The 25530-nt window shown below is 40.0% G+C and overlaps 1 protein-coding gene across 15 annotated transcripts in view; it reads right to left on the bottom strand.

The window, feature by feature from the left end:
* KIAA1217 (KIAA1217 ortholog) overlaps window positions 1-25530 on the bottom strand; it is a 606452-nt gene that overhangs the window by 66045 nt on the left and 514877 nt on the right. For 12 of the 15 annotated variants that reach the window (XM_054695156.1, XM_054695157.1, XM_037510713.2 and 9 more), the window contains 2 exons: window positions 24947-25145; window positions 21067-21160 (listed from right to left, as the gene is read on the bottom strand). In XM_054695156.1, coding sequence (XP_054551131.1) covers window positions 21067-21160; window positions 24947-25145 — 293 coding nt within the window. Of the gene's footprint in view, window positions 1-12009; window positions 13181-21066; window positions 21161-24946; window positions 25146-25530 lie in introns of those variants that run through there. The other 3 variants (XM_054695159.1, XM_037510715.2, XM_054695165.1) reach the window with 2 other exon arrangements.

The following is a 25530-nucleotide window of genomic DNA, read 5'->3' as shown; positions in this document are numbered from 1 at the left end:
AAAGTCTAAGATATTGTGAAGGGAAATGATTATTACAATATTGGAAAAATGTCAAGCCCATCTTGCTTACAACTGTTAAAATTGGAAGATGGTTGTTTGTAAGATCTTAGCACACCTATTAATGTTTCATCTGATCACAAATGGAATGTCTCCCAGACATGAGACACACAGACTGTTGCCAAAATTATTTAATTCTCAGAAAGAGAGGGTCCAATCAGCGGTTAGCTTCTGGCTATATTTAAGATGAGTGCTGTTCCCACAAATATCCTGACGTGGGGAACTCTGCTGAGCCCTCCAGTAACAGACCTGATGGACTTAGCTCTGTGCCCAGTGGTGATTAAAGAGCTCAATCTGGAACAGAATAAAGAAGTAATGTTAAATAAATCATTTAACTTCCAAGCCACAATTAGTAACTGCATGGAGCTGCAGGACAGATAAAAGAAAAATGTCCTTTTCTCACTGATACTCAATCTTTGGTTAGGATACTCCTGTATTATTTGGGCCAAGGACAACCTCCTTTTGTACCTAAAATAGTTACAGTTTGTAAAATGTTAATTTTCTTTCTACCACTTGCAACAGATGGTACAAATACCTCATTCCTTATCTACATGTCTGCACATCTACCCATTTCCTGGACAGACACACTATTATTCTTTCAGGCACGACTCCCTCTCAGTGTGCTAGACTTGTTGCCAGTAGTAAGTCAAATCTGTCACCAAGTATAACTTTTCAATGCCTTAGACTTTATTCTTCTTATGACAGTTCTTGAAGCGATTTAACTTGTCAATGTACACTGCGGTACACTCTACCACACTATGTATTTTTAACCTTTCTCACTCTACAGATTGTACATGGATGGACACACACTCTCAGCCTGCAGTTTACAAAGTACTTTCAGTTGTGATTTTATTTCTCAGGCCTCAGAACTCAGTGAAATACACAGGCCAGATGTCACTACCCCCATTCTAAGGGTTAGGAAATGCTAGTTCAGGGAGCTAACCATCTTGCCCATTTCACATAGCTTGTATGGAAAAGTGGCAAGAATGAATATCTTCAGCCTTGCCACTGTTTTGCTGCTTCTGTGGCTATTGATGTGTGAAATCACGTGTCCTCCAGAACTGAGAGAACTCATACGCTCAAAGCTTCCCAACTAGAATTACTGAGGATTTATTTGCTTGATTTTGACTTCAGTGTGCAGCCAGGCAAACTCTGAGCAGTTCCTCATTGGCTTCACTTAAATGCCCAGATTTCCACAGCAAAAGGAAAGAATAACTGGGTCTCAGTGGGTTTAGAGGCTAATTATCCAAATATTCTCTATAAGGTTAGGTCTTATCTGCTTGTCACAAAATTAGCTATATTGGTCATATAATTAAATATATATTATATTTAACTAATCTACCTATTTGTGCATATGTTATGTTTCCATATTATACTTACATATATTTATATATATTATGTATCATTAGTTGTCACTATATAGCTATTACTACATCGCTGGTCATACGTGTAAATATGCATACATGTGCATATACATAAATGCAGATGTATATGCACATATATGCATATGCACATGTTATCTCTCCTCACAACATTTCTGGAATCAACTCTGTGGAGCTGGGTCACAGTGGTAGTCCATCTACTTCATTCGTTGCAGTGCTTGCATTCTGTTTTCTGTCGACTGGAGTAGGACATGTGCCGGTCCTATTATCAAGTAATGGACCAAACACATAAGGCCAGGTGAGCTATGTCCATGGAGATAACTTTAAAGGAAATTTTATGGATGGCTTTTGATGAAAAGTTTTCTAGTTGTGCCATTATTTTGATCCTTGGCTGAACAATATTAGCCAGTGTGTCAAAAGAAGAAAGGGCTGTTTGAGGGAAGAGCCACAGAGGATAACCTTGAAGGACAATAATTCACAAATCTACCAAGTTCAATTTTCCCTCGAAATAAATAGAAAACAATGTTGACTTCCAGATCAAAACAGCCCTTGTGTCAATTTTTCTGGTTTCAGAAGAGCCACTTGCTCTCCTTTTAATAGATATTTTCAAAACCAGGAGAAGTTGCCTGGGCAAGCCAAGTAAATTGGGTATGGGAAACTGAAGTAAGAGTGGAAATAGATGCCATTTGTTGTATAACTATATAGGCTCATGAACTCCCTGCTCTCATTAGCAGAATCCAAAAGGTTCTAGGTTTATAAATTTAATCAATTTAACTTTCAAAGTCTATCTGTATTCCATAGGTTTAGTTGAAATATGGGGCCAAGAATAACTGCTAGTTTGGATCAGGCCAGTGGTGCAAATACCCTCATTCAAGGCATCTCTTAGCAATTAATACAATGTGGAGGAGGGAGAACATTCATTTGGATGTCATGGAACCTGCCCTCTGGTCAGGTGTTAACATCAGGTTCTTTATCTGCAAACACCAAGTCTGGCCCAGACGGTCTCTTTCCAACAATCACATTTTATAGGTCCAAGAAATTGAGTAGTCACCAGGTATACAAAGCCCAGGTTAGAGCTCATGAGGCAGAAAGGATCTGTCAGACACAATTCCTACCTGTGAAGACCTTATTCCCTATATTCCTGTAGGGAAAATGGGGCATGTGCATAAATATTCAAAATAACACAAAGCAAGAGTAACTTTGTCACATGAGTACAACAGACAAATCCTCCGGGCATCTATAGATGCATAAGAGTCTTTGGGTTGGGATAACTGGAGGCATTTTCTTAAGAGGTAAGATTTAAGTGAGTTCACAAGTGAGAGCTGAATTTCAGTAAGAAAAGAGGTTTCTATGCTCAATGTTCCAGACAGGAAGAAGGGCGTGGTGAGAAAAGGCAGCTGGGGAAATGCAGAGCACCCTGGGGCAGTGGGTGGCCCTCCCAGCCCCAACCAGCAAGTCATGCTAGGGCAGTGTTTCTCCAACTTCAGCACAATCAGAATCCCTTGGAGGGACAAACCCAGATTAGTAGGCCCTAATTCCAGAGCATCTGATTTAGAGTATCTGGGATAGGTGCTGAGAATATGCTTTTCTTTTTTTTTTTTAAGATTTGTTTATTTATACATGCACTGGGTACAGTCAGAAGCGCGGGAGGGTGAGAGAATTCACCAGAGCCAGAGCGGGGAGCAGAGCAGGCAGAAGGACCGAAGTACACTGCTGAGGGGAGCAGCGGGCGGCAGGAGAGGTCTGCGCGCCATGTGGGACCCTCCTCCGGTGGCTGGGGAGCAGCCGGGGATCGAACCGGCGCTGCAGAGGCCGCGGGCAGCTTCGCAACCCAGCGCTCAACCGCTGCGCCACCGGGGAGTCCCCGAGAATATGCTTTTCTAACAAATCCCCAGGTGATAATGAATGACTGCAGGGACTCTTCTTTGAGAACCACTGCTTCAGGTATTAGAAGGAACTGGAGAGTTCACATCAAAAGTCACATTCTCCTGTGTCTTGGTTAAATCCTAATTCACCAAGCTGACCTCATTGGGTAGTAATCGTGGTTACCTAGAATTTCTCTATCACTAAACACTTTCAACTAAATATGCTAGAAGATGGAAACAGGGAGAGGAAATTAATATTTTGGAGACTTCCAATTTACCAAATGCTTCCAACATTACCTTACTTAATTCCTAGCATATTCCCACTTGATAAACGTTAATTCCCATTTTACAGATGAGGAACTGGGACCCAGAGACCTCAAATTTACGTGACCCAAAGTAACTGGCACTCTGACATGCCAGAACAGTCTTGCACTCTAGTGTTAAATCAGTGAGGAGGTCTAATGTTTGAGTACTCTTCAAAGGAAGGCAGTGGTTCCAGGAGCAGTAAGATTGTTATAGGGCAGCCCCGATACAAAACGGGGTGCCTGACTGTGGGTCCTCACCCGTGCGCTTAAAAGGACTTATCAATGCTTTACTGCAGGCACACGCGAAAGGTTAATAAAAGGTTTATTTACAAGGGAAGGGCAAATGAGGAAATGTACAGCTCAGGGATAAAAATGGGAGACAAAGTTTTAAATGTGTCCTACCCGATCCGCCGATCTGGAATCCCAAATGGCACTCTGAGAGCTGGCCACGAGCCAGGAGCTATGTAGCCAGGAGGCGAGCAACAGAGCGAGAGACCCCAAGGCCCACGTGTTTGGTTTTTATACCCAACCTGGCTGCTTAACTCCACCCTCAGGTCCCAGCCACCTTCTCTTTGGTGGTGACGGGATTTGTCTTTCCCAGTGTCTTGATGGCTTTGGTCTGGAGTGGGGGTGGGGTCCACAAAGCCTGCATGGAATTACCTCAGGACATCCTTTCCCCCTAACAAGATTAGTATTATTTCCATTGAAAAGCAGGCCCAGAAACACCTGAGCAAAGTCATCTGTATTAAATGTTGCAAGAGGAGCAAGAGAAAAGTAAAATAGAGCAGACTGTATTCCGTTATCTACAAATGTGGGGGCAAACCACCTACCAACGGTGATTTCAGAACATCTACCAGTCCCACAAGAGCGCTCCATTTCAAAGGAATACCTTTGTGTTTTCAGTTCAAATAGAAAGTCAGTCAGCCAGCCAGTGGACATGGCTCAGAAATTTGAAAGGGTCAGCAAAACCGCTGCTTCTCCTTATTTGGATAAATAACATTCAAAGACAACTAGTTTGGAGTCGTGCATACCCTGAGGTTGGCTTGGCAAGCCTCCTCACCCCACGCCCTGCCCTGCCCCGCCCGTCCCGACAGCTGGGGGAGGTTAGCTGTCACCAGTCCATGGCTGCTTCCCCACCAGGTTCCAGCACTGTTTGGAGCCTCCTCCTCAGAGACAAGATGGGTTTCCCTGAGTCCCAATGACAAACAAATGCCAGGCCTCTGTGCTTCCTACACCCACAGGAAGCCCTGCATTCCTGAAACCGAATAGCTCATGAGAAACAAAACAGATAGCACTGACCCAGTGATGCCAAGCAAATGCTTGCTGTGACAGAATGCCCCCATAGAGCAAGGGGGCAGATGCAATCTAATTGTTTCCCCCAAGCACTGCCCCCTGAAAGGAAATAATTCTCTGCCACAGAGGTGGGGCATGTGAAGAAAATGCTTTGCAAGCTATGGAGTGCTTTTCAAAGTTCATGACTAGTAGTAAGAGCATTTAACTCACTTCAAAGGGAACCAAGTTTCAGGCAGATGCAAAGTAGTTCTCCCTCCTCCACTGCCCAAACTTTACCTCTTTTTGTTTCTTTTTGTATTATCCTTCTCTTATAACATTGGAGCACATTTTCTCCCAAGAGGACTGCAAGATATGGGCCAATAAACAGACAAAGGGGGGTCTCTTAAAATCAGGACAGCCAGATTCTGATGGCCCTTAACACTCAACTTCTCCAAAGTACAGTGTCGCCCCCCACACCCCCCACCACCTTCACTTCAGATCAGGCCAGAGACCCTGGGGGATTTCTGGGAACCTCAGAGTAGAGAACCCTATATACGTCTTTTCTTATATACTTATGATAAAGCTTCATTCATAAATTATGCACAGTAAGGGAGTAGCAATAAATAATAAAATAGAACAATTATGCAAATATACTATAGTAAAAGATACGAATGTGATGCCTTTCTCTTTTTTCAAAATATTCCACTGTCCTTAATAATTTTGGACCACAGTTGACAGTGGGTAACTGAAACTGCAGACACTGAAATCTCAGAAAAGGGGGGAGAGGTGGGGAATACTGTATACAAATTTGTTTCCAAAATATTTTAAGAGTTAAGTCCTCTTCTTTAATCAGTATCCTCCCCACAAGATAAAGGAAGGCAGAGGGTGTGCTGGAACAATGCTGGACTATCAATGAAAAGTCTCCCTTCTCTTCCTGGTCTCACCCACAGGACTGCAGTCCTGAACTGAGCTTTTCTGAGTCTCTGGTTCTGTTGCGAAGTTGGTTCAGGAATTCCATCTGGACTTACCTTCCTGGAGCTATGAACATCCAATGGGCCAAATTATTCTTACATAACTTTGTGAACAGAAAAACATGATCTGCTTACATTATCATTAAAATCACCACTAAACGTTCATGGGCTCCTATCAATTGTGAGAGCAAAATGAACAGAATGGAAAATATCCACTTTAATATATTTATAGGTGATGAAAAGAATGGCACAGTCTTCTTTCTAAGAACTCACAAAATGAGTGAGTGCAGCCAATGGAAGAATTTCATGCTGTATTATATTGTGAAAAACAGTGTCCTTGAGAAAAAGTCCAACTGTATGGTATGAACTTACATTCAAGAAGGTGCTTTCTCTTATTCTATTCCCAAATCAATTTTCAATTCTGAACCCAAATCAGGACATATAAAAGACTGCCCATTTGCTTTATGCTGGCATAACATTTAGATTCAAATAACAATGATTTATAAAAATTATGAGATGGGCAATGATCTATGACTCTTCTTTGGATTCTTTCTGTTTTATTACCTGGGAGAATCTCTCTGGGAATGAACACATGTCACTGTTTGTGGTCAGAATAAAAGTTTTGATGGGTGAGGAGGAGGCTAAACCATTTAGCTAAAGACAAGATTTTGGATTCTCCTAGAATTTCATTATAATGTCCACTCTAGTCTTTCCTACATTTGTATTAAAAGCAGAAAATCTGAGTTCTTTAAGATAGTTATTGATAGAGAAACATTCACCTTCTGGTATTGTTCAAAAAATAATCTGGGTTTTTTGGCATAAAAAAGTGTGGCAATTTAATACAAAAGTGGGAATGTTTTGTTATTGAACATAAATGCTGAAATGGCCTTATACATACATTTGTTGTATCTACATTGAAAATATCAAAATACTGTTTGGGTAGTTTTTATATTAGTAAGATGCAATATGAGTCTACATCTGTAGATACAATTCTCTGCTAAAATTAAAAATGTTAATATACCACATTTGACTCATTTTTATGCTCTAGTCACAAAGTGATACCAAAAAAACTTATTAGCATTACACTAAATTTCTTCAGATTATTGTTACAAATAGTAAAAATATAGGAACATTTTAAAACAACATATTTCAGTCTTAAAATGGTCAGATTAACATAATTACAGCCTTAGGTTGCCAACAGCGGCACATTTCTCATTTTCATGAAAATTCACCCAGATCTCAAGCTAATAGGCTCCTTAGTCTAAATATATACAGTAAAATCTGCAGCAAATTTCTGAAGCATTAAAATCTGAACCCTGGAGATATCTAGTGAGTAATTTGTGCTGCAGTGGAGCAGAATTTTTTGTTTTGCAGTTACACAGCTGCTAGGAAATATATTTTTAGATTTGCTTTAAAAGGCAAGCAAAAAATGGTATCCACTTTGTGCATGTGTATTCCAGAATGTTCCTTGAGTCCTTACTGAAGAGTCAACTATCTACAGAAGGTCGAGTTAGGTCCCCTTCCCCTTGGAAGTGAATGTAAGAGATGGCACTAGATGTTCATCCTATACTAAGTAGTCAACCCCTGCTGGACACCTAATGTTTACAAAGAAAAAAGGCGTGTTTCATGAAGGGTAGGCATTGGAGTAAGAACACCCTGGAGAGAAGGACCCTGCTATTGCTGAATTACCTCATCATTGTCATCACTATGATTTCTTACTGTAGTTTGGGTTTTTTGGGGGCAGCTCTTCCTACTTCTGCAGGGTAAATGAAAAGGAACAGGTTCAAAGAGTTAAATCAAAACAAGGGATAGTATGACCTTTGATTTCACAGGAAAAGAAAAAAACAAAAAGAAATCAAATACATGTGTCCATCCACCAACCAAGTGAAACATTGTCTGTGCTTCAGGAATGTGGAGTGAGTTAGTGCTGCCTGAACAATGAGGACAGGTCCTCAAGCTCCAATGACATACTTATACTCTGAAGAGGTCTTAAATAGATAAATGTGCACACAAAATATGAGTTAATGAACAGTACTTCTTTTATAGCAAGATGCATAAGGTCTCGAGAACTCTTAAAGAATAAATTTGATTCTGCCATCCAACCAGTTCATTTTTTTTTCAACTGTAATCTTTAAAAATGTTTCACCCTGACCACTCCACAAGCACCCCACTTGGGGTTTGTCATAAAACCTGAGTGTCTGGGCCTCCCCAGTGGTGCAGCGGGTTGAGCACAGTGCTGTGAAGTTGTCTGCAGCCTCTGCAGCGTGGGTTCGATTCCCACATGGTGCAGAAGACCTCTCCTGTCTTGCCCGCCAGTCCCCTCAGCAGTGTATTTCGGTCCATCTGCCTGTTCTTTTTTTTTTTTTTTTTTTAAAGATTTTATTTATTTGTACAAGAACTGGGGTACAGGTCAGAGGCATGGGAGGGTGAGAGGATTCACCAGAGACAGAGTGGGGAGCAGAACAGGCTGACTGACTAAAGACACTGCTGAGGGGAGTAGTGGGAGAGGCAGGAGAGGGTTGCCACGCTATATGGGTTTCTCCCTGGCCAGCCAGGAATCGAACTGGTGCTGCAGAGGCTGCGGATAGCCTCATAATGTGGCGCTCAACAGGATGCACCACCGGGGAGGCCCCGGTCTGCCTGTTCTGCTCCCCGCTCTGTCCCTGGGGAATCTTCTCATCCTCCCGTGCCTCTGGCCTGTACCCCAGTTCTTGTATAAAAATAAATACATCTTTAAAAAAAAAACAAAAAACACCTGACTTTTTACACCTGACTCAAACAAGACCAGATTTTGGCCATATCTACATACCAGCTGTGCTATCATTCATTTGACACTTTCCTTTTTCACTTTAATGGTGATGAAGCAATAATACTCATAAGCTCAATTTTTTTGTGTTACTTATCTTGTCAATATTCTATAAAAATTATATAATTATTAAAAGCTTTCTATGTCCCACTTAAAATCACTGACTCCAAGTGAAATAACAACTTTGAAAGCAGTTTGAGTGATAATACATAGAAATTTCAAGTAGCTATTATAAGAGTCATTTTCCTTAACAAAGAGACTAACTTTTGAATACAATGTTATAACACTCCAAACCCCTTTTAAGCCAATATTGTTTTATGCAAAATATCTCATAATTTGAAGCAGCTGCTGTTTTTCAGTTGACTTGATGGTTTATTCTTCTTCAACAAAAATACTGTATAACCTTAATCCGGTTAGTTCAAAATCCATATATTTTTGGTCCAAGTTCATGCATTTCCAATTAATGAACTCAGGCCTTCTACAGCATTAGGCTGCTATCTGGAGGGAAAGCAAGATTGGCTAACTCAGCTTACAATGGCTGGGGTAAGAGAAGTAAAATGTACAGTGTTTTTCTAGCTCAATCCAGAAAACAAACCTGGTGGAATCCAGAGAGATGCCCTGGATAGGGACAGAGGGCAGGTCTGAGGGCCTGATGGACTTGGACTCCAGTTCTTTATTTGTCATTTCTATATTTTGTGATCTTGACAGGTCACCCTAATTATATTGGACTTCCTGCAACTCAACTGACAGGTGAATGGGTTATAAAAAAAATGATGTGTAAGAATTTTTATCTCTAAAGCCCTCTGATTCCAAATAAATGCGGCCTCTGGCACCAAAAATACAGGTCAGGTCTATTTCCTTAGTCAATTAACGCACAGTAGGCTGTTTCAACTCTTTGGTAGCCGAGTATTGTTCCTGCCAGCCAATGACACACAAGCAAAGAGATGGTCCTCCCCATGCAAAAGGGAAAAAGCAGGGCAGAGAAGAAATGGCTTATAACCTGGTGATATATATCTTTAAAACATTTGAAGTCCTCTTTAAAAAAGTGAACATGTTTCAAAAAAATTATTTAAGAAATGCTTTCCTCTCCCCCCAGTTTATATAAAAGGAACCAATGTTCAGCTGAGACATTTGAGAAAAGAATGGGTACCTGGAAGGCCTGTACAGGGTAGGGTCTTGGACTGCGGGAGCCTGTGCTGATGTGACAGGGAATAATCTCCCACAGTCTGGGTTACTGTGGCAGGTACCCACAGACAAGTCAGAAAAGCAAAACCTCAGGAAGAACATGGCATGTAGGTGCAAGGGATACCACCTGAAAATAACAGGACATATGCTCCCTGTCTAAGGTAATTTCCAGTAACATCTATCTTTAGGAGAGTCAAGAAAAGGGATACGGCTTTGATACCAAAGGGCAGAGGGGTGTGGCATAATCCTCCCGTTTACTCGCCAGCATGAGACGCTTTGGGAACAAACCCCAGTACCTTCTGAAAGAGGAACAGGCAATTTCTAGCTGTGTCAGTTCCTTAGCCAGCCCTAGATATTGTGTAGAAACGGGGTTGGAAGCAAATTGCCTTGATCCTGAAGCCCAAGTTCAGAGCTGTGATGAGCAGCTGCATCCCAGTTGAAGCTGTTGGCAGTGATTACTTTGCATCACCAATCTCTAGGATATTTTTTGTTGCTGAGTGAATGTCTCAGTCTTCAGGAGCGGGTGAGGGAAACAATAATGCCTGGTTTTGAGGTGGTTTAGCTAGCTGCCCCCACTCCAGACCTCAGCAACCTTCAACAATTTTTTAACTTTCTGCCTGTTCTCCAGAACAGCTCTGCAGGAAGCCTAACAGGGCAGCAGGCAGGCACATAAAGGCAGTCTCCAATCAAAGACACTTTCTGATTTCAAATCAAGCTCACCAATAAGCTTCCCGCTCTGTACCATGAAAAACAGTTGTTATAGGTAACACAGCACATGAAGCAAAGAAGGAAACAGTAAAGAGGAAAGGATAGTTTATCCAAAACTATCCCCGCACCATCTGCTGTTCACTGTTATCATTTCACTCCGAGTAAGTTGTAACCAGGTCCCTGGATAAGAAACCACATATTTCTACTGGCTTTAGATGACAAAGATCTTAAAAAAAAAAAAAAAAAAAAAAAAAAAAAAACCAAATCATACAAAATAACTTATTTTGAAATTTTACTTCTTTAGAATTATCACTGTCAAGATAAGTTAACTGTATCTGGTTCCAGACTTGGAGTTCTTGGCCACTGATGAGGCTGTGCTGTGGGGTATTTAAAAACAAGGACTATAGAGAGCTATCCTGGGTTTGAACAGCAGCTTTGCTTCTCGCTAATGTGTGATGGTGTTATTTAATGTCTCTCAGCCTCAATTTGCCAACCCTCAAATGGGTCTAACAGCACTATCCCAAAGGGTGATTATGATGAGTAAATAAAAAATGACATTATTTAGACCTCAGCGTATAACATTTTCTCACGCTTATTAACTCATCTACATATTAGGATAAAGATATCCACAGGAATATGGTTAAGCAGATCCAGCTACACATGTACCTTTAAAAGGAAACAGATTGATTTAAAAGGATAGAGCTGTTACAAAAGCCCACTAAAATAACTGCAAAATATTGTGACAGAACTACTGCAAGAATAAGAATTATTTCAAGAAAATGTAATTTCCAGTCAGAGAATTTTTCAGGCAGTCACTAAACTTTGTATTATGGATTTAGAGCTATTATGTAAAAAAAAAAAAAAAAAACCTATAGAAGTTTTTCATGCTTTTCATAAAGGTTAAATGGATATCTCTTTAAAGATTTTCAAAGCCAAGATACAAAGGCTATTTTTATTTTAAAATTTAAAGTGATTTTCACAAGGAAACTAACAACAAATAAATTCCCCCCAAATACTGACTGAATAACACATAGCAATTTCCAACCTCCCATTCGTACCACGCCTTCACGTTTTCTACATTTGTCTCAGAAATTGAATGCAAGTGAACATCACCATGAAAATATGGAAAATTATCCCAAAACACACAAACCAATGAGATCTGTGCTAACAAACAATGTTGACACTTTAAATCTTTTCTAAATTATAACTAGATCACAAGATTGATAGATTAAGGATAGTCCAGTACAATGAAGAGGATTTTGAAAAACAGACTAACACCAATAACAAAAAAGTTTCCTCCAAAGCAGCACGCAAGAAGCTAAAATAAAAGCCTAAAATGTTAACCCCTCATTGAATCGAACCTGAATCCAGAAGCTGCAACTCTGTTGAATGTAAATGTGCCAGAGCATGAAAAAAAATTCCAAAAATTATATTTTGTTATAAAGGTACAGTTCTTACCTTACATCTTCAGTGAACCTTTATTTTTCTAGAAGAAACTTTATAGACTTGCAGAGATCTTGAAGCCACCCATCTCTCGTATGCTAGAGCTCTGCCTGTCTTTATGGTGACTAAATGCAAAGCACGGGTTTTTTTTACAGAAGGAAGCTTTTAGTGAAAATATGTGGTTTAAAGGAGCAGTATCCACCCTTGTTAAAACTATTTCACGGACAGTCAGAGGTTTTGTTTCTACTCTATGAAAGTTAAATCCAAGTAGGAAGGCATTTTTCCTGTCCCGGAAATCAGCATAACTAACACCAATGCTGAGCTAACGAGAAATGTTTCTTCCATGTGTTCTGTCTGGCAGAAACTGCAAGCCATATCAAGGAAACACGTGATGTTTATAAATACAATATGGCTCATGTTGTCATAACCTCTCAATGACAAAAAAAAAAAAAGCGCAAGGAAAAGCAAGCAGCTACACAGCAGGAAAGATGAGATTTGTATCACTTGGAAGCTTACATATCAGATGTGCATATATTACCCTTTTCGCGTCTTAAAAAATAAAAGTTATAACTGGAAGCAGCAAGGGAGGAAGAAAATATCTACCTAGTTCTAGACAGCCACTGTATTAAAATGGGTTTGCCTAGCCATTCATTGCAGTTAAGAGTAAATCCTCACCAATTGCAACAGAAACCTTTTTAATCTATCAGAGACACGGCATAAATGGGACATCATTAGGGATATCCTCATAAGGGAGTTCCATAGTGTTAATTTAAACAAACAATAGAATGAAGGCAAGGAATAGATGTGAAAATTTTAGATGTCTGTTTTATGACTGGTTATTGACTCTCTGAACCTCTAGTAGACTACAGGGTCTGAGAGGGCAGTTACCATGCTTGGTCACTACTGTATCTTCGGAATCTTCCACAAGTGCCTAGACCAGAGGAGAGACTCAGCTCACCATGGCGGGGAGTGGCCCTGCACAATCACAGAACTAAGACACTCTTCTAAAATCATCACTTCTACTTTCCATGCTTGGAAATATTTGTATTGACTTCTAAATCAATCCCAAAGCAAGAACTGTCCTACTGAGTTATAATTACAGCAGAACAATTTCTGTCATATTTAATTTGTTATCTAAAAATTAGCTTGCTTTCTCCCTTAGGGGAATTTAACTCCTGAGAATAAAATTTTTAATAAGGACAGACATGTGCATTTCTGCTAATCACTTACTTTAAACTTTAGGGTTTTTAACTGCTATGAAATGATATTCACAGGATGGGGGATTTTGTCAGGATAGACAGACATTCGTCTTTTTTATTTTGGTCCTGAATTACCAGGACAAACTTTTTTTTTTTTAAGATTTATTTATTTATGCAAACAAGAACTGGGGTATAGGCCAGAGGTGCGGGGCTGAGAGGATTCACCAGAGACAGAGTGGGGAACAGAACAGGCAGATTGACTGAAATACACGGCTGAGGGGAGCAGCGGGCGCGTCAGGAGAGGTCTGCTGTGCCATGTGGGTTGCTCCCTGGCTGGGGATTGAACTCATGCTGCAGTGGCTGTGGACAGCTTCATAGGTTGCGTCTTAACTCCCTGCGCCACCGGGGAGGCCCCCAGGATAAATATTTTTATCTACAAATCACTGTATTGGTCAGAGGAAAGAAGGAATTAGCTGTTTGTGATAGGAAAAATAAAGAAATGAGCTCCTAAACATTCAATGAGAATTTCCTCAAAGCTGGCTGTTGGGGGTGGGGAGAGGAAATGGAATAGGGAGTTTTTTGTTGTTTGTTTGTATTTTTACAGAAAAGCAAGAGACTTATTGACAGATAGGAAGCATAGGAAAGCTCTCCAAGTGGAGAGGGGTCCCAAGTGGTAGCCCAGGGAGTTTGCCCCTAAGAAGCTTAGAAGTTTAGAAAGGAACTTTACTGTGGTGATGGTGCACAGGTGCACTGGTTAAGGGAATTCTGCACCTGAGGGGAGAGGGAAGCAAATATTGTTTAAAAATGAACAGTGATGTAAAAAATAAATAAAAAAAGAAAAAAAAATTAAAAAAAGAAAGGAACTTTATTTAAGATGTAAACATCAAAAACTATAATGCACGCAGAAAAAGGTGAGTGTGTTAAGAGTAGGAAGGAGACAGGTGAAGTTTGTGGAAGTTTAGTGAAGTTTGCACAAGAGCGGAATAAGGGAAGCTTGGTAACGATAAGTGACTTCTGAGTTAAGTCTTCAAAAGCAGAACCTGTCAACACCGATGACGAAGGCAGTATTGTGGAGACAGGCAGTAATGTCCACTGATTGACTAACAAGGAGCGTTCTGGACTTGGCCTGTTTGGCTTGGAATCCAGCCCCACTTCTGATACACTATGGGGCTTTGAGCAAGTCCTCTCACTCCCCTGATCCTCAGTTTTCACATCTGAAACAATGGATTGTTTTGAAAATCAAATGAAAGCAAATACAAGCCACATGTTCTGTAGGCTCCACGGCAGAGTTAGTACATAGTGAATGTGAGTTAGCTTCTCTGATGGCATGTGAGCAAGAGGAACCCCATTGATGGGGTGTCAAGAAGGCCTTGAATGAAGGAAAGGAAAAGTTAGAAGAATGTCTCCTGAAACTTCTATTTCTACAGGGTTCTGGTCTCTTCCATTTCTACTGGCTTGCTCTTCAGCCCCCAAATCCGAAATCTTTCTCAACAAGGACACTCCCCTGTGGGAAAAGAAGTTTTGGCAGGAGCACTTCAAACATATATACTAAATAGACACATCTTTGTTTTTTCATTTTCTTCTTCTTCTCTCTCTGATGGGGTATCTTTTTAGCCCAATCAGAAGGGCAAAGTCAGAAGAGCCCAGTCAGAATAGAGCAAAGTTAAATAGATAAATAACAGAGTCGAGGAATAAAACAAATATTAAAAAAGAATATTTCATGTGCTCTAAAATCTTTCCGGGAGTGCCACTTCAACATTTGCAAGTGGAAATATAAAAGGAGGGATGAGTCAGAAAGAACTGTGTTCAAATCCGATACCTGACATTTACCAGCAGTGTGGACTTGGGAAAGACCTCACTGGCTACATTTGCATCCTCTGTAAAAAGGGGATCAGAGTGACTACTTTGCAGAGCTGCTGACTAATTTAAAAAAGATGTAAAGCATTTAACACATTGCCTACTAAGCAGACACAAAGAGGTCTAATAGCTGTGTCCAGATAAACAATGGTATAGAATGAATTCGACTTATATACTAATTTCACAGTGAAACTAAATTATTACAGTTTTGCCCCCTCAAAAAGTCAAAGTGGAATGGATGACAAAAGGAACATGAAAGTAGGAAAATTAAAAAGGGAGGCTACGAAGGAAGACAGCACACAAAATACCCGGCATAAAGGCTTGTATGCTTGCTGTGGGTGGACCACAAATTTAATTCTAAGCTTTAGAGTAGCAACACAAAGAGGGAAAATGATCACTTACAGATTCAAAATGTCCATATGATAAAAATAAACCAGGAGAAGCACAACTATTTCTGGTGATGAGAACAGAGAGATATTTTTACACTGGGTTCTCATTAATGACGGCAAATGAATAATACAGCATTCATAGCACTATCATTATAGTACTCGGTGCATCCCCTTTAAAAGTGTTTACATTTACATGGGTAAGACACCACAACTGGCTTTCTGACGGCTACAAAGAATACGAATAAGAGATGGTTTGTGCCTATGAAGAATGTCAGGTTCTGAAGATGAGATGAATATGCATCTAAATGATTGTAACACCAGAAGAATGTGCAACATTCTCCTACTGGGTAAAGATTACTTCTGTCATAACATTAAAGAAAGCTTCGTGGAGTAGGAGTCTTTTACTTGGCCTCTAAAACAAATCTTTATTTAATAATTTATTATGGAAATTTTCAGCTATAAGAAGAAGGAGAGAAAATAACATAATGTATTCCCATCATCCAGTCTTGACATTTTCCAACAATTTACCAATTTTGTTTCATCTATTTGCACTTTTTGGGTTTGTTTTGCTGGAGCATTTTTAAGCAAATACCATTAATCTTGCCATTTAGCTTGTAAATACTTTAGAACATCTCATTTTTAAAAACATAACCACTAAGCCATTATTATATCCATCAGAATTACTGGTTATTCTTTAATATCATCTGATTCCCAATGCATGTTGAGATTTCCCAAATCGTTTCAAAGATGTCTTTTACAGTTAGTTTCTTTCCAAGCAGGACCCAAACATGGTGTACACTTGGCATCTGGTTGTTCTCATATAGAACAGATCTGAGAAAGAGAACAGTGTTTTTCCTGTCAGTAGGAAGGAACTGTGTGACTGTCCTGTAGCACGTTAGTTGGGTAGAACTTTGAAAGGCAGACATGGAGAGGGGGGGAGAGGGCATTTCAGATACGTGGAATGAGAACTAGGAGTGGTTCTGTTTGCCTGTTGGGGTGGAGATTAACACTGACTACCTGCCTATTCTTTGCACATCAGGAAGCTGAACTTAGGGAGATGACTTTGGAAGCAGTTGTGAGACTAGAGTTGGGGAGACTGGATAAACGCTGTTGCACAAATGGCCACTAGGAAAATAGTGAATGTTGTAACTCCATCAGCAGAGAGCTTAGGATCTAGGGTCAAGATGCCTGGGTTCAAATCTCAGCTCTGCTACCCTCTAGCTATGTGGTGTTGGGAAACTTTCCAGTGTAACACCTATATAACTGTTTCCTGAGCTATAAATAGGAGAATTTATATGAATAACAGCCTCAAAATGTCATGTTAAGGATTAAAGGAAATTACCTATAAAGTGCTTAGTCAATGCTCAATAAAGTCAGCTATTATAAGAGCAGTGGTGTGGGCAGTGGCCGACTGGCTGGATGTGTCCTGAAGCAGGAGTCAGGCACATGAAGAACCATGGCTAATTCAACTGCTAAAATCTCTCCTTCTTCACCCCTTAAAGCACACACACATGCATGCACACATATTTGCACCACCAGAGTCACTTTGTCATTCACAAGATAGGAAAAGTAAGGAAGAAAAAAAAGATTAGCACCCCTTAAAGCACACACATGTGCATGCACACATATGTGCACCACCAGAGTCACTCTGTCATTCACAAGATAGGAAAAGCAAGGAAGAAAAAAGATTAGACCATTTTTTTCAACAGGAGGCACTGGGAATACATGTGGAAACAACCACTTGGAAGTTTAATACACTTGATATCTTAGGAAATGGCAGGGCTTGGGTTAGAGTTTCAAGGCTCATCTGCATTGATAAAATTGTTAAATCAGCAACAAGGTAAAAATCACACATGAAAAGGTGCATATTTTAAATAGAACAAGTTGAGACACACACGAAAAGGAGAAGACTGTGTGCACACATGGAAAACCATTCAGGGAGCAAGAGGAAAAAAATCAGTGAATAAAGGAGGCTGAGTACTGTCTGAACGTGGGTAAGGGGCTAGAAAAGCTGGTGAAATGGAAAGTAAGGCTTCTAGGGAGGCCATTCGTCAGTGTAAAGTACAGAGTTCAAATAGAAGAGGTCTGGGGGGCTGTGAACTGTTTGCACTAGTGGATAATTTGATATGCAAGACCCATTCTGGAGAATGTGTTGTATTTGCAAATCTGGATGGTGTCTACATATAAGTGAAAATGAAAGGAACACAAGAGCACACTCAAAGATGGGACTGGAGAATCTTGGGAAGTAAGCCCTAGGCACGTGAGAAGGTAGAGAAGCCCCCAAATTGTGAAAAAGCCACTGTGCTTGATGAACAGGAAGCCTCTGCTACTCTTTGAGAGTCATGCAATGGAATGGCTCCTCTTTGAGCTGTCCATTTGTGAATTAAAAACCCCACGAGTATATAAGTAATGTTTGCAATATGGAGAGCTCAGTCCCTTGGGAAGTGAATTATCAAAGCTGCTATCTAATGTAGCAAAACCAAAGCCACATGATTAAATCAAGGTGATTTGTATTTCCATGAAAAGAATCAGAAGATGGGTGTGCTCAGTTCCAGCAGAGAACCACAGATCTCATTAGCGAGACTAGCCTCAGAATTGCTCAGCTAGATGCCAGGTGAAAAACTAGACACTATAGACACACCAAGCCTGAATCCTGTGCATGCTCTGTGGCCCACAACCTCAGAGTTAATGCTTTTGTCTAACACATTTCCGGAATAACACCACTGCCCTCATATACTGGTCTGGAGAACAGACTCTTCTAGATACAGAGCTTTACATTTTCTTTTGTTCCACAAGCAAGAAATTAAATTCATTGTTTAAGGAAAGTCTCAGAGGCCACTGCAAAGTTCTGGTGTAGGTTGATCCAATTCATGTTTTTCATGATGCCTGCTTATTGGTGATGAGCAGGCAGCTGGGAGGTCTGTTGCAGGTGGCCTCTGGAGGCAGGTAAGTGAAAGCCAATGACATTAGGCACAGGCTATGTAACTTACTCATGTAAGTAGCTATCATCGAATTCCTTCACACCACATGCATTTGCAAACATGGAAGGATGGAGCTCTCCTAAACCCACCATGCAGCTCAGTTTTGTCTGTAACAATTGAGCCTGGCTCTGTTCTCTATTTGGGTTCTTCGCTATGCGCAGTGGGGTCAGGCAGCTGTGCTCCAGGCAGGGCTCAGCACAGCTTCCTTTCCATTAATGGCAAGGCAGCCACATTCACCGAGGAAGGGGAGAGAATTCCAACCTCCAGAGCCAAAAGGTGAGACTGAAGGCATCCTATGTCTTTTAGTTTTTGGAATCTGAATAGTGGCCAAATTACAAACTGCAGGCACCATCGCACCTTGCTGCTTTTTAAACTGAATTCTACTTCTCATTTCTAATTAGTCTTCACTGAAACATAAAAGTTTTTCTGTTGGTTGGATGGTGAACATTTGTGGCCTCCTTCTCTGGGGACAACGATTGATTTTCTCTCCCCCAAAATTGCTGTGTAAAGTAGACTACAGGCGAGTCAAAATGATCACTAGGGCTGGGTTTGAAAGCAAAAACAGAACAACTTTACTGAAGGCCGTAACAGAAGTTCTGAATTCTAATAAGCTTCGTCCATATGGTTAATATTTGATTGTCTCTGTGCTCACTGTCGGTCCTTGTGTAAGGCCACATCTGCTTAAGAGTTAAAACAGGTGTTCTCCCCGGCCATAAACAGGATTTTCAGAGGCGATTTTGGGGCTCCTGTGTGGGCTCTCCATACAGAAATGGAACCCTGAGCACCGTGAAACTCTGGTTTTAAGGCAAGACATTTCAAAAATAAAGCTATTCAAGAGAGCAGAGACTCTTAAGATGTCATAGAGAAAAAGAATAAGGAAGTAATAAAAGGCAGGGGTAGGGTAATATTCAGCCCATGCTTCACCAATAGCATGACTTAATCTGTCTTCACGTGGTGCTGGCTTCCATTTAATGTGTAATTGGCTAAAAATAAAATGCAGAATCTGAGATTTCCTGAAGTAGCAACACAGCCTTCACTTCAAATTACACTTCAGTTTGGACAAAGGCAGTTAGACATGGAAGGGATCTTCTTCTCCAGAAGTGGAGGCTCTGACCTGACAGTGTCATCACTCATATTCCAGAATTGTATAGAAACTCTTTCAGTACTTTCTGTTGGACCTCCTGGCCTCCTGCTCCTGCATTCACATACCCTAGTGTTAGGCAGAACAACCATTATCCCCAAGGATGTCCACATCCTAATCTCCAGAACCTGAGACTCCATGAGAAAGTGGAATGTGAGGTTGCTTATTACCTGAGCTTAAAAGGAGATTTTTCTGGAGGTTGGGATGGGCCCAACCCACTTATATCACAAGTGTCCTTAGCAGTAGAAGAAGAAGGGTCAAAGATGCTATTTTTATGGGGTTGAGGAAGGAAAAAGGGGACTAGAAGCTGAAGAATGTGGGTAACCTCCAGCTGCTGTGGGAGAAAAGAAACAGATTCTGTATGGAAGTTCCAGAAAGCAAAGCTGACACCCTTCTGATAACCGCTTGATGGTGGTCCACTGAGACCCATCTCAAGCTACTGATCTCTAGAACCATAAGAGAGTAGCCCAGCATGGTTTTAATCCACTAATTGTGTAATAGTTTGTTGCGGCAACAATAAAAAAATGAATATACTATCAGAAAGCAGAAGCAGAGTCAGCTCAAGAACTCAACTCCAGAACAGACAATGCCTTGATTTTTTTCAGCAATAAAAATGTATTCATTTACTCGTTGTCATTTCCTGTTAAACCCTGTCAAACAGCTGAGTGCCAACACATTGACAGGAGGGTGCAAAGTGGCATGGTGTGTGTGTGTGTATGTGTGTGTGTGTGTGTTCTGGTTTGTGTGTGGTGGGAGGTACAGCCAGAGAAGTAAATCTATTTTTTTCCTTCTATCTTTCCTGCAGAGGAATGTAGCACTATTTTTAGAAATTCAACCCTTTTCTGGTCGACCTGTATCAATGTGATTCTTTAAATCTGCCTTTTCAATTTTTCCCTGTTCTTTTTTCTTCAAAACATCCCTGTGAGCTCTGAATGGATAATCTTCAGAGCTGATCTAAATCTACAGAATTTTAGCTCTTAAATCATACAGATTTTTGTACTATGCCTTCAACATAATTCAAGTAATATTTGATAATATTTAATATGGTACAGAGCAAACAGTCTTGAATTAGAAGGTGAATAATGCAATGAGAATCTAGGAATTGAAATAATTGAATTAAGAACATGAATAGCTCTTTACATGCAATTGTGCACATTTTTCTTTCTGTTGCTGCTTGTATGTTTTGTTTTAACCGAAGAAAAAATAGCAAGAGATCCTCTAAATAAATTAATGTATTATGGGCCAAGGCCTTTCTTATGTCAAGATTCTCTGGACATAACAAAAATCTACACTTGGAGATGAATCAGGAGGCGTCAGGCACTATTTCAATCCCTTTGCCCTAAATGACCAGGAAATCCGATTTCTCCACTCAAGAACAAAAAATAGGTCTTTAGGAGAGATGAGTGGTGAGAACCCCTAAGACCTGGTGGTGGGGTACAATTCCATCAGGAAAACATGTCAGAAGATATACTAAGTAAAATTAAAACCAGAGCAGGAACACTTACCCTCATGTCTCCATTCACAGTTTTCGGTGTATGATTGAATGCGTGTGCAGGATCCTTGTTGTAGACTTTGAGAAGTGATCTGTCCTGAATGTTCCTGGAAGCAAAAGCATCAATAACTATGGCAAGTGGAAGGAGCCTGACTTTCCCCATTTCTTTTGCTGGCCCATAAGAACCAGGTAAAAGACATCAATAATTTAGCAGCTGTCTGCAATCAGCAGGACAAAAAGTTCTTTTACTACAAGATAGGCAAAAATAAATAAGGAAAAGAAGAAAAATAACTTTAGTTCTTCCCTTTTTTATTCCTTGGGAAAGTATTATTCTTTTCGTAGAGTTCTCCACCCACAGATATCAGGTAGCTTGAACTTTCTTTCAAGATTCTGAGCCAGGAAAGCTAACACCTCAAGAAACAATAAAGCTCTATATTTACAACACACTCAAAGAGATTTGGTTCATGTTTAAATATTTAATTGTTTACTTTGCCTAAATACCTCACTTTTAACTTATCTAATGAATGCACCCAGAAACTCCTTTTTCGCTTCCAACATTTTCAGTTCATCTCAAACAAACATTTCATTTCAGCAAGGGAAAGGACATGTACTTGTGGTCCAGAAAAACAAAGGACCACAAAGATCAAAACTAGTACAATGCCTTTTTTTTTAACTTCAATAATGTGTTTTTAAAAATAGTTTCTGACATACAAGCTCAATTGCTGGGCATGCAGGCTATTTGGGAAGAACAGCAGATAAAATTTCCTCCTCTCATCTGTCTCTCACCGAAACATTTAGAGCGCAGGCAGTGATCACATCACAGCAACAGAAGTCATACATCTCACTCGATTTTAATTTTAGAGCCTACCTTAAAATTATTTAAGAGCATATGAATACCTATGCAGTCCGTATTCTCCCATATTCAGCTCTCATCAGTAGAAGGGCCACCCGAGGCGCTTCCAGCCCCGGCTACACTGTGGTCCTGCCAACACAGTGCAGTGAACTCAGGGAAGTGTATGCGGGAAGACACATTCCTTTTCTCCAGGTGCAGCCACACATTTTGTGAGCTGATCGCAATCACTGGGATTATTGGGTTATGTTTTTGTTTTAAAAGAAGTGGAAGATTCTTGAACTAGTCTTGCTTCTCTCCTTTAAATATCCATCAGTAATTGCTTTGAAGCAGTGACTAGCCCAAGCTTGCAGAGTTGCTTCAGATTTCAAGTAGCTCCTTAGAAGTTTGCTAAAGGGGGGAGCATGTAGTTCTATGTTATGATGAAGGGGAGAGTTCACAGAAGGTAAGGAGGTACAGATTCTCTAAATGAGTTCACCCTGTAGTTGGGGGGAAGCCACCAGTGATGATGTAAAAAAAACTGAAAACCACGAAAAACTTAGTGTGACTCTAAAGGGATTTAAAATACATGAGGTTGGTTTATGATTAATTTAGAAACATGTTCATCCAAGATGAACCAACAGTAAAGGCCCAGATTGCATTTACCATGGCAACAATTACAACACAGAATTTCAACCTGAACTCCCTGTAAATTTTCCCTAAGGAAAATACGGAGAACCCAACACAATGATGAAATAACCAAATGTTCAGCAAATATACTCTCACTTCAAAAATACTGAAGGAGATGAAATGAAATTTGTCTCTAAATTTAGAAGATGAAAATCATTGTTTTCAGTTAAAAATCGATATGATACAGGGGTTTTTTTGGAGAGAGGTGAGAGGAAGGTTCAACAGAAATGCTGATGGTATTTATGCACAAAAAACAAAAAAGTAGAATAATTCACTGAAAAAGACATGCATGTGATCATCTGGCATATATATTATGTTCATCATTGCATAGGAATATTTTATCCAGTTCTATATTTTAGATCTATTTTTATATTCAAATAGAAACACAAGTAAAATTATAAACAAACTTATAATCAATAGTCTAACTTACACATTTTAAATGAGATTTTTCAAACGTCAGGCATTAGTACTGCAGAAGGACCACCAAGATCTTATTTTTGCAAATACAGACATAATAACTGAAAATGACTCCTGTTCTAAGTGATCACTTTACCCCTCAAGTGCTGCTTTCATCTATTCTATCTACTGAATTTGCATAAAGGAGGATCACCTTAGTTTGGAAATTTGGGGAAGCTTTTTCACGTCATCCTGTCCCCCATTTCTCTCTTTTTGGCTACTTCATGACACTCTCACAGAATATGTAAAGGAAGCTCAAATAGTAATATGATGATGCTTGGGAGATGCTCTAGAAAATCATAACTTATTGTAATATAAAAATTCTTGTATTGGCTGCAAGAGAGTAGAATCCAACTACTCTGAATAACCCCATCAGCCTTGAGCTCTATAATGAAAAGTAGCTTTGTGTGGTTTCATGTTTATTTATTATTACCACATCCCTCAGTCCCTCTAGCAGCAAAATAGAAATTGAAGACCATTGTAAAACAACACATAAAAACACTACATAGGATTATATTACTGCAAACACACTCTTTAAATAAAATGTGATCATTTCATGTGTAAGTTCAAATTTTTTTTGGTGACAACTTGATTAATAATTTATTTCAAAAAACAAACATGAATTTTCCGATACCCATAAATATTTAAACATGCTTTTAAAAAGCAGAAAGGTTGTGCAACAGATGTAGCACCTATGCCTCAGGGCGTGTGTCAAACTTGGCAAGTCCTAAATTACTCATAGGCCATGCCTAAAAATGATCATAGAAGTATCATTAGGTATTTGTCATTTTACATTTATTATGCACTAGAGCCATCTTTTTAAAAAGAGATCCCTGTTAGTTTCTTAATAAAGAAATAAGACACCCTGTCACCCCCAAGGGCAGGGACCTAGATATCAATCTTGTGGCCCAGATTGGGGGAGGTATGGTGGGGAGCAATTGGATGAAAAATAAAGTTCTTGACCAGGAATGTGGGCAGTCAAGCTTGGCACTGGGCTTGGAAATACATTGACTGTGTGATCTTGAATAAGTCCCTTAACATTTATGCATGTTTCTGTTCTATACAACAGAAGAATTGGATGAGTTGCTAAATAATGTTTTAAGTTCTCAAATGTTTAAGGCTGTGTTAGCTACTTTTTTTTTTTTTTTTGGTGTTGATTTAAAACCTGTTTCTTCAGCTGTTTGGTTGGGACAGATGAGATGGGTCCCTTCTACCCTACACACAACACCACCTCAGAGAGTAAAGGTGCTTTGATTTCTGGGCCACCAGAAATCAAATTTGATGTAAATGTAATAGCATGAGCCCACTTAGCCTAATGTTGGAGTACTTTCTATTAGGGCTCCTGGAAAAAGCCCACTTGACAAGTGAGAATCTTTGGTAAAAATCAATTATTTAAGAAACAAATGGATAATGAGAATGCCTCTCAAACCCTTCCCTTGTGGGTAGTAGCCTGGCGTTCACTGCTTGTATTCTAACTCCGTCACGTACATAATGTCACAGTGGGACTATTGCCTAAAATGTCCACACTTTGTGAGGGAAAGAACACGCGAGGGAAGTTGAGAAAGTTCCGGTCATAAGGACTGTTTTCAACTCTTGGAATCTTGATCAAGTCTCTCCACTACCTTTCTGGGCCTGAGTTTTCCTAACTCAGATAAAATGGTGCTCTGAATCATCTCTAATGTTTTTTACAGATGTAACATGTAAAGATCCATGCTGAGAAGCCTGTCCTCAGCAATGTAAACTGCAGCTTGTAAATGAATTATAGAAGAGTGGGTAGTGAATTTAAACTAAGCCTGCCAATCAGAAAGATGGCTACACTTTCTTCACTGGGCCACAGAGAGATGAGGACATGATGCAAATTACAGCAATTACAAATGCATACGGCGGGCACCCAGATACAAAAGGCGTGCCTACTTACCTCACATCATTTAATTCATAGTAGACATTTCTGCTTTCATCTTTGATGTAAATGGCGACACTGGGAGACTCCAGCATTTTCATGGAGAGCTGCTGTGGAAAGGCACTTACGAAGAGAGCACGGATTGTATCTGCACTTGTGATTTCATTCGGCATCCTGAGCTGCTTGGTTTCATCTCCGTACTGGAGATAGAGGACCCCTGCACACCAATGTACAAAGTAACAGTCACAGATCAAGGCAAACAGGACTTGCAGCACAATTTAAGCCACTTCTGTCCTACTGGTTAGGACAAGTATTGGGAAGTATGTAATGAGGCTGCATATTTGTAATTTTCCAGGAATGCACTCCCTGACTAACATGTAAGTATCCACTTTTATTCTTTGGCATCCAGGCAGGTGTTAAAGAGGCTAATTTTCAGTTATTTTAAAATCAAAAGGATAAGAAGCTAACCTCTTGTAGCCTAAAGCAAAAGACAACACTTAATTCCTTTAAAGCCATATTTAAGAATCTGACCTTGTGAGGGTGTGATTTTTCTCCCACATCTTTTACTAACTAGGAACACAAATAAAGCAATAGGCAAGATA

Source organism: Talpa occidentalis, unplaced genomic scaffold (assembly GCF_014898055.3).
Source record: "Talpa occidentalis isolate TD23 unplaced genomic scaffold, MPIMG_talOcc4v2.1 talOcc4.14, whole genome shotgun sequence".
NCBI classification, from domain to species: domain Eukaryota; kingdom Metazoa; phylum Chordata; class Mammalia; order Eulipotyphla; family Talpidae; genus Talpa; species Talpa occidentalis.
The sequence above is the reverse complement of the archived record's forward strand: the minus strand, read 5'-3'. Positions and strand labels throughout refer to the sequence as shown.